The sequence below is a fragment of the Pristiophorus japonicus genome, chromosome 15 (assembly GCF_044704955.1).
Source record: "Pristiophorus japonicus isolate sPriJap1 chromosome 15, sPriJap1.hap1, whole genome shotgun sequence".
NCBI lineage: Eukaryota > Metazoa > Chordata > Chondrichthyes > Pristiophoridae > Pristiophorus > Pristiophorus japonicus.
Genome location: NC_091991.1, coordinates 180,116,235 through 180,129,164, shown reverse-complemented (window position 1 = coordinate 180,129,164; position 12,930 = coordinate 180,116,235). Strand labels below are relative to the sequence as shown.

At 53.8% G+C, this 12,930-nt stretch overlaps 1 protein-coding gene across 4 annotated transcripts in view; it reads right to left on the bottom strand.

Annotated features, from left to right (window-relative positions):
• Positions 1-12,930, bottom strand: part of LOC139281292 (protein kinase C beta type) — a 387,614-nt gene that overhangs the window by 100,005 nt on the left and 274,679 nt on the right. For all 4 annotated transcript variants that reach the window (XM_070901417.1, XM_070901419.1, XM_070901416.1 and 1 more), the window contains 2 exons: positions 11,029-11,157; positions 1,155-1,311 (listed from right to left, as the gene is read on the bottom strand). In XM_070901417.1, coding sequence (XP_070757518.1) covers positions 1,155-1,311; positions 11,029-11,157 — 286 coding nt within the window. The remainder of the gene's footprint in view (positions 1-1,154; positions 1,312-11,028; positions 11,158-12,930) is intronic.

Here is a 12,930-nt window from a genome sequence, read left to right as displayed (position 1 = left end):
TGCTCCCACAGTGCTGTTAGGGAGGGAGTTCCAGGATATTGATTCAAATGATTAAGGAACAGCCGATATATCTCAACGTCAAGATGGTACACAACTTGGAGGGGAACTTGCAGGTGGTGGTGTTCCCATGTGCCTACTGCCCTTGTCTATCTAGGTGGTGGAGGTCAGATTGCATCCTATAGATGGGTACACACTGCAGCCATGGTGTACGGTGGTGGAGGGAGTGAATGTTTAAGGTGGTGGATGGAGTGTTTTGTCCTGGATGGTTAATTTTTGAGCAAAAAAAGGAGCTGGATAAATATATCTGGTTGAGAATGGGACTAGATTTATATAAGTGAGGTCACATAACAACAACAAATTGTATTTATATAGGGCTGTGTCTATTTGAAATGCAGCCGTTTCTCTGATTGGTCCCCTTGGAGGATAAGCCACACCCTGAAGTTCCTCTGGAATGTGTAACTGGAACCGCCCAGCCCAAGTTTTGACTGTTTTCCAATTTATAATTCAATCTATTTTTACTTCAGAAGCCACAGAGGATAGATCTCCCCAAAAGTCATCAAGTTCCAGCCAAAGTCCCTTACCCCAGCGCAAGTGCATCCTCCCCCCCGCCAAAAATCCTTACCCCAGCGCAAGTGCAAAACTCCGCCAACTGAAGTCCTTTACCCCAGCACATGTGCTGCCTCCCACAGCCGAAGTCCCTTACCCCAGCACAAGTACCTTTAATGTAGCAAAACATCCAGAGGCATTTCACAGGAGTATTATGCGATAATAAACATCTTGTGGGGGGGTGGGGTTGTGAGGCTGGAGGAGATTACAGAGATAAGGAGAGGCGGGCCATGGAGGGATTTGAAAATAAGGATGAGAATTTTGAAATGTAGCAAATGTAGGTCAGCGAGCACAAGGGGAATGGTGAGCGGGATTTGGTGCAAGTTAGGACACGGGCAGCCGAGTTTTTGGATCACCTCTAGTTTACGTAGGGTAGAATGTAGGAGGCCAGCCAGGAATGCGTTGGAGTAGTCAAGTCTACATGCAGCCAGGGTCAGTGCTCATCCCACCCACCCCCTCGTTCAGTTATTCAGACCCTGATGTCACTTGTGCTCACACAATGAACTCTCTTTGTTTCGAGAACTTTCCATGATGTTTTATGCCCTTACAATGTGAAGCACTCGTTCCAGGTGGGGTTCAGGGAGCATCTCATGGTCCTGGTTTTCTGCTTGCTCTCACTCTTAGGATCTGGGATCAGTTTCAGCTTCACGTATGGATCCGATAGACCATTGGGGTCCATGGGGACCAGGTTCCGAGCCTCTTTCACTGTTAGAACATATAATTCACATAGGAAGCAGAGGGTTTAAAATAAGATATGCATCAATTGCATCAATATTGAATACGAATTGTAAATGTTGTTTTACTTCAATAAACATCAACGTTTCATATCAGTTTCAATGTGACTGTAAGGGACATTTCCTCCAACAATCACTGACAACATTCAAGAAGAATTCCACAGTAACGAAGGAGGCCATTCAACCCACCGTGCCTTTGATTCAATTTAGAGTCTGTGTTCCCAGCTTTAACTTATTATAATGATAACGTCACATTATTTGAGATGTCAGCAGGATAGTGTAGAGGGAGCTTTACTCTGTATCTAACCTGTGCTGTACCTGCCCTGGGAATGTTTGATGAGACAGTGTAGAGGGAGCTTTACTCAGTATCTAACCCCGTGCTGTACCTGCCCTGGGAGTGTTTGATGGGGCAGTGTAGATGGAGCTTTACTCTCTATCTAACCCCCTGTACCTGCCCTGGGAGTGTTTGATGGGGCAGTGTAGAGGGAGCTTTACTCTGTATCTAACCCCCTGTACCTGCCCTGGGAGTGTTTGATGGGACAGTGTAGAGGGAGCTTTACTCTGTATCTAACCCGTGCTGTACCTGCCCTGGGAGTGTTTGATAGGGCAGTGTAGAGGGAGCTTCACTCTGTATCTAACCCGTGCTGTACCTGCCCTGGGAGTGTTTGATGGGACAGTGTAGAGGGAGCTTTACTCTGTATCTAACCCCCTGTACCTGCCCTGGGAGTGTTTGATGGGGCAGTGTAGAGGGAGCTTTACTCAGTATCTAACCCCCTGTACCTGCCCTGGGAGTGTTTGATAGGGCAGTGTAGAGGGAGCTTCACTCTGTATCTAACCCGTGCTGTACCTGCCCTGGGAGTGTTTGATGGGACAGTGTAGAGGGAGCTTTACTCTGTATCTAACCCCCTGTACCTGCCCTGGGAGTGTTTGATGGGACAGTGTAGAGGGAGCTTTACTCTGTATCTAACCCCCTGTACCTGTCCTGGGAGTGTTTGATGGGACAGTGTCGAGGGAGCTTTACTCTGTATCTAACCCGTGCTGTACCTGCCCTGGGCTCTTGCCTCCTCTGGTGGTGGTTGTGGCAAACAACAGGCTGGAAATCTCCAGCCAAAAGCGAAAACATTCGGATCACATCTCTCAGAAACATTCAACACGTCTCACATACAACAAACAAAGTGTAAGTATCTGTTATGTAGACTGCAGCCATTTGAGCACATTAGGAGCGCACCAGCTGCGATGAGATGAGCCACCAGTTAATGGGTCTTCTGGAGCTGTTAGTTGGGAGGAACTCTGGGAGAACTCCAATTCAGAAAATGGGATCTTTAACACTGACCCTGGACCATCAGACAGGATCTCGGTTTTGTCTCACCTGAAGAATGGCATAAAGCAGCACTCCCCCCGACCCCTGCTCAGTAATTCACTGGAACGTTAACCGAGATTGTGCACTCAAACGCTGCAATAACCTTTTGCCCCACAGGAGAGTGACAGCAACTTAGCCAACTGACACAAAACTATCAATCTATAAAAACATAATATGTGCATTGTGTGCGTCTGTTAGCTTCTTTAGTCTCGATTAGTTTTCACATTCGGGACATCGTCAGCGGTGCCTCGTCAGATGAGGTTAGTGATGTACTGGTTCAATCAAAAGTAGGCATCAGCTCCAGCCACGTCCCACTGCACCGCAGCTACAGCCCGCTCCCCGGGCAGGGGTACCAGCGCTCTGTGCTGGGGGGGGGGGGGGCAGGGGTACCATCGCTCTGTGCTGGGGGGGGGGGGGGCAGGGGTACCATCGCTCTGTGCTGGAGGGGGCAGGGGTACCATCGCTCTGTGCTGGGGGGGGGGGGGGGGGGGCAGGGGTACCATCGCTCTGTGCTGGGGGGGGGGCAGGGGTACCATCGCTCTGTGCTGGAGGGGGCAGGGGTACCATCGCTCTGTGCTGGGGGGGGGGGGGGCAGGGGTACCATCGCTCTGTGCTGGGGGGGGGGGGGGGGCAGGGGTACCATCGCTCTGTGCTGGAGGGGGCAGGGGTACCAGCGCTCTGTGCTGGGGGGGGGGGGCAGGGGTACCATCGCTCTGTGCTGGAGGGGGCAGGGGTACCAGCGCTCTGTGCTGGGGGGGGGGCAGGGGTACCAGCGCTCTGTGCTGGGGGGGGGGGGGGCAGGGGTACCAGCGCTCTGTGCTGGGGGGGGGCAGGGGTACCAGCGCTCTGTGCTGGGGGGGGGGCAGGGGTACCATCGCTCTGTGCTGGAGGGGGCAGGGGTACCAGCGCTCTGTGCTGGGGGGGGGGCAGGGGTACCAGCGCTCTGTGCTGGGGGGGGGGGGGCAGGGGTACCAGCGCTCTGTGCTGGGGGGGGGGGGGCAGGGGTACCAGCGCTCTGTGCTGGGGGGGGGGCAGGGGTACCAGCGCTCTGTGCTGGGGGGGGGGGCAGGGGTACCATCACTCTGTGCTGGTGGGGGGGCAGGGGTACCAGCGCTCTGTGCTGGGGGGGGGGGGGCAGGGGTACCATCGCTCTGTGCTGGGGGGGGGCAGGGGTACTAGCGCTCTGGGGGGGGCAGGGGTACCATCGCTCTGTGCTGGAGGGGGCAGGGGGTTACGGTGAACACAGGCACTCCTCTCTGATTCCTGAGTTGGACCCGCTGCCCAGCCCTGATATTTGCGTGATGGAAGAACATGAAAGGTGCTATGTAAAGACACCTGTCCAAGTCTGGGTGACACTAAACCCAGTTCACAATCTGACGGGTGAAGTGCAATGTATTTTGCCAGCTGGCACCAGCAACTGTGCCAAAATGATGAAGCATCGCCCTCTGGTGGCCACTTTACAAATGACATCACAGATAGAAGACTTGCATTTTTATGGCACCTTTTATAAGAACATAAGAAATAGGAACAGGAGTTGGCCATTTGGCCCCTCGAGGCTGCTCCACAACTTAATAACATCATGACTAATCTGGATCTTGGGCTCAACTCCACTTCCCTGCCCGCTCCCCATAACCCTTCACTCCCTTATCATTCAAAAATCTGTCTATCTCCACCTTAAATATATTCAAAGACCCAGCCTGCACAGCTCTCTGGGGCAGAGAATTCCAATAGATTTACAACCCTAAGAAATTACTCCTCATCTCAATTTTAAATGGGCGACCCCTTATTCTGAAAATATGGCCCCTAGTTCTAGATTCCCCACGAGTGGATACATCCTCTCTGCATCTACCATGCCGAGCCCCCTCAGTAGCTTACATGTACCTTATGAGTTTAGGCCCAACCTGTTCAACCTTTCTTCATAAGTCAACCTCAGGATATCCTCAAGGGCTTTACAGCTAATGAATTACTTTGGAAATGTCGTGATTGTTGTAACGTGGATCCCTCCTCTCTGTTCTCACCCCGAGCCCATGCAATCGACCACTATTACTGTTGTGTATCTGTAAAGCATGCACTCCCATGTTCCGCCACCAGGGAGCTCATCCCCTGAAGTCCCAAGGGATCCCAGCATCCCTTGGGAGCACTGTATATAAGCCGGCCCCTAAGGCCTGTTCCTCACTCTGGAGTGTCTTATTAAAGACTGAGGTCACTGTTACTTCAACCTCCCTGTGTGCAGCCTCATCTGTGGTGTTAGGAACACAATAACTGGCGACGAGAATACGAATCCAATGCAAAGATGCAGCAAACTGTGGGCATCCTGGAGAAGTTCTCGGAGGGTGAGAACTGGGAAGCCTATGTCGAACGGTTAGACCAGTACTTTGTAGCCAACGAGCTGGACGGAGAAGGAAGCGCTGCAAAAAGGAGAGCGGTCCTCCTCACAGCCTGCGGGGCACCGACCTACAGCCTCATGAAGAATCTTCTGGCTCCGGTGAAACCCACAGATGAGTCGTATGAGGACCTGTGTACACTGGTTTGGAAGCATCTTAACCCGAGGGAGAGCGTGCTGATGGCGAGGTATCGGTTCGACACATGCCAGCGATCTGAAGGTCAGGAAGTGGCGAGCTAAGGCGACTTGCAGGACAATGTGAGTTTGATGGCTACCTGGAGCAAATGCTCAGAGACTTTTTTTTACTGGGCATTGGCCACGAGACCATCCGACGAAAACTTTTGACTGTAGAGACACCGACCCTCAGTAAGGCCATTGCGATAGCACAGGCGTTTATGTCCACCAGTGATAACACCAAACAAATCTCTCAGCACACAAGTGCTAGCAATGTTCAGAAATTAACTGCAACTGTGTGTGCGAGCAGAAATGTACAGGGCAGAAACCACGAGTCTGCAACTGCCAGCAGACCTCAGGTGACCCAGATGGCTCAGAGTCCCCAACAAAGGATGAATGCAAGGCAATTCACACCTTGTTGGTGTTGTGGAGGCTTCCATTCAGCCTATTCATGCCGCTTCAAAGGGTATGTTTGCAAGAGCTGTGCAACAATGGGGCACCTCCAACGAGCTTGCAAACGAGCTGCAAGCTCTGCAAAACCTGCTAACCACCACGTGGCAGAGGAAGATCGGTCCATGGTGGATCAAAGCAATTTCGAGCCTCAGAGAGAGCAGGCAGATGCTGAAGTACACGGGGTGCACACATTTTCGACAAAATGTCCACCTATAATGCTAAACGTAAAATTGAATGGCTTACCCGTATCCATGGAACTGGACACTGGCGATAGCCAATTCATCATGAGTAAAAAAGATGTTTGAGACACTGTGGTGCAACAAGACATTCAGACCAGCCCTGAGCCCCATCCACACGAAACTGAGAACGTACACCAAAGAGCTTATCACTGTCCTGGGCAACGCCATGGTCAAGGTCACCTATGAGGGCACAGTGCACGAACTGCCACTCTGGATTGTCCCGGGCGATGGCCCCACACTGCTTGGAAGGAGCTGGCTGGCAAAATCCGCTGGAACAGGGATGACATCCGAGCGTTATCACATGTCGATGAGGCCTCATGTACCCAGGTTCTTAACAAATTTCCTTCCATTTTTGAGCCTGGCATTGGAAACTTTTCCGGGGCGAAGGTGCGGATCCACTTGGTCCCAGAGGCACGACCCATTCACCACCCGGCGTGAGCGGTACCTCACATGACGAGGGAGAGAGTGGAAATCGAGCTGGCCAGGCTGCAACACGAGGGCATCATCTCCCCAGTGGAATTCAGCGAGTGGGCCAGCCCGATTGTTCCAGTACTCAAAAGTGATGGCACGGTCAGGATTTGCGGCGATTATAAAGTAACTATTAATCGTTTCTCGCTACAGGACCAATACCCGCGACCTAAGGCAGATGACCTATTTGCAACGCTGGCAGGAGGCAAGACGTTCACCAAGCTCAACCTGACTTCGGCCTACATGACGCAGGAGCTGGAAGAGTCTTCAAAGGGTCTCCCCTGCATCAACATGCACAAGGGACTGTTCATCTGCAATGGATGCCTGTTTGGAATTCGGTCGGCTGCAGCGACCTGAGAGAAACATGGAGAGGCTATTCAAGTCGGTACCACACACGGTGGTTTTTCAGGACGACATATTGGTCACGGGTCGGGACACCGCCAAGCACCAACAAAATCTGGAGGAGGTCCTCCAGCGACTGGATCACGTAGGGCTGCGGCTGAAGAGGTTGAAATGCGACTTCATGGCAACAGAAGTGGAATTTTTGGGGAGAAAGATCGTGGCGGACGGCATTCGGCCCACAGACGCCAAGACAGAGGCTATCAGGAACGTGCCCAGGCCACAGAACATCACGGAGCTGCAGTCGTTCCTGGGACTCCTCAACTATTTTGATAACTTCCTACCAGGGCTAAGCACCCTTTTAGTGCCCCTCCATGTGTTATTGCGCAAAGGTCTGAACTGGGTATGGGGAAAACAAACAAGTAATTGCTTTTGAGAAAGCCAGAAACATTTTATGCTCCAACAAGCTGCTTGTATTATATAACCCGTGTAAAAGACTTGTGCTAGCATGTGATGCACCGTCGTACGGAATCGGGTGTGTATTACAACAAGCTAACGTTGCGGGGAAGTTGCAACCTGTCGCCTATGCTTCCAGGAGCTTGTCTAAGGCCAACAGGGCCTACAGCATGATTGAGAAAGAGGCATTAGCGTGTGTGTTCGGGGTAAAGAAAATGCATCAGTACCTGCTTGGCCTCAAATTTGAGCTGGAAACTGATCACAAACCCCTCATATCCCTGTTCGCTGAAAACAAGGGGATAAATACTAATGCCTCAGCCTGCATACAAAGATGGGCACTCGCGCTATCAGCGTATAACTATACCATCCGCCACAGGCCAGGCACCGAGAACTGTGCGGATGCTCTCAGTCAGCTACCATTGGGGTGGAAATGGCGCAGCCTGCAAACTTGTTGATGGTGGCGCAGCCCGCAGACTTGTAGATGGTCATGGAAGCGTTTGAAAATGATAAATCACCTCTCACTGCCTGCCATATTAGGACTTGGACCAGCCAAGATCCTCTGCTGTCCCTAGTAAAAAAACTGTGCATTGCATGGGAGCTGGGCCAGCACCCCCGTTGCAATGCAAGAGCCTATCAAGCCGTTCCTGTGGCGAAAGGACAAGCTGTCCATTCAGGCAGACTGCCTGTTGTAGGGTAACCACGTAGCGTTACCAAAAAAGGGCAGGGAGACGTTCATCTCGGATCTCCGTAGCACACACCTGGGTATAGTAATGATGAAAGCGATAGCCAGATCCCACGTGTGGTGGCCCAGTATCGACTCTGACTTAGAGTCCTGTGTACGGCAATGCAGCGTATGTGCTCAGTTGAGCAACGCGCCCAGAGAGGCACCACTAAGTTTGTGGTCCTGGCCCTCCAGATCATGGTCGAGGATCCATGTCGACTATGCGGGCCCGTTTCTCAGTAAAATGTTCCTGGTGGTGGTGGATGCTTTTTCAAAATGGATTGAATGTGAAATAATGTCGGGAAGCACTGCCACCGCCACCATTGAAAGCCTGAGGGCCATGTTTGCCACCCACGGCCTGCCTGACATACTGGTCAGTGACAACGGGCCATGTTTCACCAGTGCCGAATTTAAAGAATGCATGACCTGCAATGGGATCAAACATGTCACCTCGGCCCCGTTTAAACCAGCCTCCAATGGGCAGGCAGAGCGGGCAGTACAAACAATCAAACAGAGCCTTAAACGAGTCACAGAAGGCTCACTCCAAACCCGCTAGTCCCGAGTACTGCTCAGCTACCGCACGAGACCCCACTCGCTCACAGGGGTGCCCCTAGCTGAGCTACTCATGAAAAGGATACGTAAAAGCAGACTCTCGCTGGTTCACCCCAACCTGCATGATCAGGTAGAGAGCAGGCGGCAGCAACAAAATGTAAACGATGGTCGCACCACTGTGTCATGGGAAATTGATCTGAATGACCCTGTGTATGTGCTAAACTATGGACATGGTCCCAAGTGGATCGCGAGCATGGTGATAGCTAAAGAAGGGAGTAGGGTGTTTGTAGTCAAACTAGACAATGGACAAATTTGCCGAAAACACCTGGACCAAACGAGGCTGCGGTTCACAGACTGCCCTGAACAACCCACAGCAGACACCACCTTTTTCGAGCCCACAACACACACCCAAAGGATCAACGACACTACGCCGGACCAGGAAATCGAACCCATCACGTCCAACAGCCCAGCAAGGCCAGGCTCACCTAGCGGCCCTGCAGGGCCAACAACACGCCAGCCCAGCGAGGGCACAGCCAACACACCAGAACAGACATTTGTACCGAGGCGGTCCACCAGGGAAAGAAAGGCTCCCGACCGCCTCACCTTGTAAATAGTTTTCACTTTGACTTTGGGGGGGGGGGGGGGGGCGGGGTGTGATGTTGTGTATCTGTAAAGCATGCACTCCCATGTTCCACCACCAGGGAGCGCATCCCCTGAAGTCCCAAGGGATCCCAGCATCCCTTGGGAGCACTGTATATAAGCCGGCCCCTAAGGCCTGTTCCTCACTCTGGAGTGTCTTAATAAAGACTGAGGTCACTGTTACTTTAACCTCCCTGTGTGCAGCCTCATCTGTGTTAGGAACACAATAATTACGGACCCTTATTTTTAACCTATTAATTTTCAAATATAGCCAGTTAACTTTTATGTATGATTTCTTTAATCAATCCGACTGCTCCTCCTCGTGTTTTCACATTTGGTTCTCTGCAGCTCGATGAATGTTTCACTAACTACGGGATAAGCTTGCTGCTGGGAGCAACTGCTATGGTCAGTGTGGACTAACAGGCTGTGTAAGACGGGATCCTTGAGCTTTGCTCGATTACCCTCAGGCTCAATTGCAGGCGTCACCTGTGATTATTCAGCTTCCTGATGAGAGCGGATAGTGTGCGGAAGGATCCGTGATGATGCAGGCTGTACAGGGGCTGTTCGAGAAGAGGGGGAGGGGCAATGAAAACAAAGAACTTAGGTTTGGAAGAGAGGAGAAAGAATTAAAAGAGGAGCAGTAGATAGAGGAGTGGGACATGTGATGGTGACTCTTTGAATTTAATTATACATATCCCATCACAATCTGTGGGCCTAACCCACAACCCAGGCCTGTGGGTCTACCATCAATTGAGGTCTGTGTGATTTATCCCTCATTCCAGGATCAACCCAGGCCTGTAAAGAGAAAAAAATAAAGAATTTGCATTTATTTCACGCCTTTCATGACCTCAGGATGTCCCAAAGTGCTTTACTTTTGAAGTGTCGTCACTATTGTAATGTAGGAAACAGGGCAGCCAATTTGCACACAAGCAAGCTTCCACAAACAGTAATGTGATAATGATCAGATCATCTGTTTTAGTAGAGGTTGAGGGATAACTCCCCTGATCATCTTTGAATAGTGCCATGCGATAATCACGTCCTCCTGAGAGGGCAGATGGGACCTCAGTTTCATGTCTCATCTGAAAGACGGCACCTCCAACAGTGCATCACTCCTTCAGTACTGCACTGCAGTGTCAGCCTGGATTCTGTACTCAAGTCTCTACCGTATGACTTGAACCTGTCTTGTGACAGTCGCACACAAACCCCACTCCGACAGATCTTAGACAATCAGCATGCAAGAACCCTTCTGACTGACTCAGGAGCATGAGTGCTACCCACTGAGACATGGCTGACAATGTGGGATGCCAGCTGAGATTATCCAAGATCTAAAGATTACCACCTTTGGGACATGTGGAGGAATGGGGGTCAAATTGAAAGGTTCACCACACTCTATCAATTCAGGCCTGTACAGCTCTTGCAGTCTCACCAATTAATCTCACACAGATGATTTCTGTCGAAGGATTTGGCTGGAAATGATATTGCTTTCTAATTCTGATCATCATTCTGTGACCCATGTATTTTTCGGTTCAGTTTAAAATCAATCACCACCTCCTGTTAAAACCTTTAAATTTGACGCCCATTCTCCCCAGTCTTGCAAGTGCCCAAAAGGCAGTAATCTTTAGATCATCGGATAACCTCCGCTGGCATCCCACATTGTCACTGCTCTCCCGACAGCTCTGTCCCAGAAGGTTGTTTAGCTGTGTTAATGTATGTGTTCCACAAGATGGCGTCAATACTCCACCAGTTTCTATCATCTAACTCAGGTCTGGCTAGAAAAACTTAGATTTTTAAAAACATTTATTTGCCCTTATTCCAGATACAGATCAGTCCTCGTGTAAATGGGTCTCTGAAGGTCAGTAACAGACTTTAAGCAGGCTATGATCCCGGAAACACGTTACTCTTACCCAAGACGGTGAGCAGGTCTTTAACGATCTCAGCCTTAATGAATATGCGGCCTCTGCGCTCAGTGTGGTCCATCCCGCACATACTGGGCACGTTGGATACGCATCTCTTGTGGACATTCATCATACAGGCTGCAAAACATGACATCTACTTAGGTCACTTTTACTCTCCTCCTTTTATCACCCATCAGTTTGCCCAGTCCCCTCCCGAGGGTGCTGACCCGTGCTGGAGCCAGCCGTCCCCTCCCGAGGGTGCTGACCCGTGCAGGAATAGGCCGTCCCCTCCCGAGGGTGCTGACCCGTGCAGGAATAGGCCGTCCCCTCCCGAGGGTGCTGACCCGTGCTGGAGCCGCCCTGTCCCGAGGGTGCTGACCCGCGCTGGAGCCAGCCGTCCCCTCCCGAGGGTGCTGACCCGTGCTGGAGCCAGCCGTCCCCTCCCGAGGGTGCTGACCCGTGCTGGAGCCAGCCGTCCCCTCCCGAGGGTGCTGACCCGTGCTGGAGCCAGCCGTCCCCTCCCGAGGGTGCTGACCCGTGCTGGAGCCAGCCGTCCCCTCCCGAGGGTGCTGACCCGTGCTGGAGCCAGCCGTCCCCTCCCGAGAGCGCTGACCCGTGCTGGAGCCAGCCGTCCCCTCCCGAGGGTGCTGACCCGTGCTGGAGCCAGCCGTCCCCTCCTGAGGGTGCTGACCCGTGCTGGCCGCCCTGTCCCGAGGGTGCTGACCCGCGCTGGAGCCAGCCGTCCCCTCCCGAGGGTGCTGACCCGTGCTGGAGCCAGCCGTCCCCTCCCGAGGGTGCTGACCCGTGCTGGAGCCAGCCGTCCCCTCCCGAGGGTGCTGACCCGTGCAGGAATAGGCCGTCCCCTCCCGAGGGTGCTGACCCATGCAGGAATAGGCCGTCCCCTCCCGAGGGTGCTGACCCATGCAGGAATAGGTTGTCCCCTCCCGAGGGTGCTGACCCATGCAGGAATAGGCCGTCCCCTCCCGAGGGTGCTGACCCGTGCAGGAATAGGCCGTCCCCTCCCAAGGGTGCTGACCCATGCTGGAGCCGCCCTGTCCCGAGGGTGCTGACCCATGCTGGGGCCGCCCTGTCCCGAGGGTGCTGACCCGTGCTGGAGCCGCCCTGTCCCGAGGGTGCTGACCCATGCTGGAGCCAGCCGTCCCCTCCCGAGGGTGCTGACCCATGCTGGAACCGCCCTGTCCCGAGGGCGCTGACCCGTGTTGGAGCCAGCCGCCCTGTCCCGAGGGTGCTGACCCGTGCTGGAGCCGCCCTGTCCCGAGGGTGCTGACCCATGCTGGAGCCGCCCTGTCCCGAGGGCGCTGACCCATGCTGGAGCCAGCCGTCCCCTCCCGAGGGTGCTGACCCGTGCTGGAACCGCCCTGTCCCGAGGGCGCTGACCCGTGCTGGAGCCGCCCTGTCCCGAGGGCGCTGACCCATGCTGGAACCGCCCTGTCCCGAGGGCGCTGACCCGTGCTGGAACCGCCCTGTCCTGAGGGCGCTGACCCATGCTGGAACCGCCCTGTCCCGAGGGTGCAGACCCGTGCAGGAATAGGCCGTCCCCTCCCGAGGGTGCTGACCCGTGCTGGAGCCAGCCGTCCCCTCCCGAGGGTGCTGACCCGTGCAGGAATAGGCCGTCCCCTCCCGAGGGTGCTGACCCGTGCAGGAATAGGCCGTCCCCTCCCGAGGGTGCTGACCCGTGCTGGAGCCGCCCTGTCCCGAGGGTGCTGACCCGCGCTGGAGCCAGCCGTCCCCTCCCGAGGGTGCTGACCCGTGCTGGAGCCAGCCGTCCCCTCCCGAGGGTGCTGACCCGTGCTGGAGCCAGCCGTCCCCTCCCGAGGGTGCTGACCCGTGCTGGAGCCAGCCGTCCCCTCCCGAGGGTGCTGACCCGTGCTGGAGCCAGCCGTCCCCTCC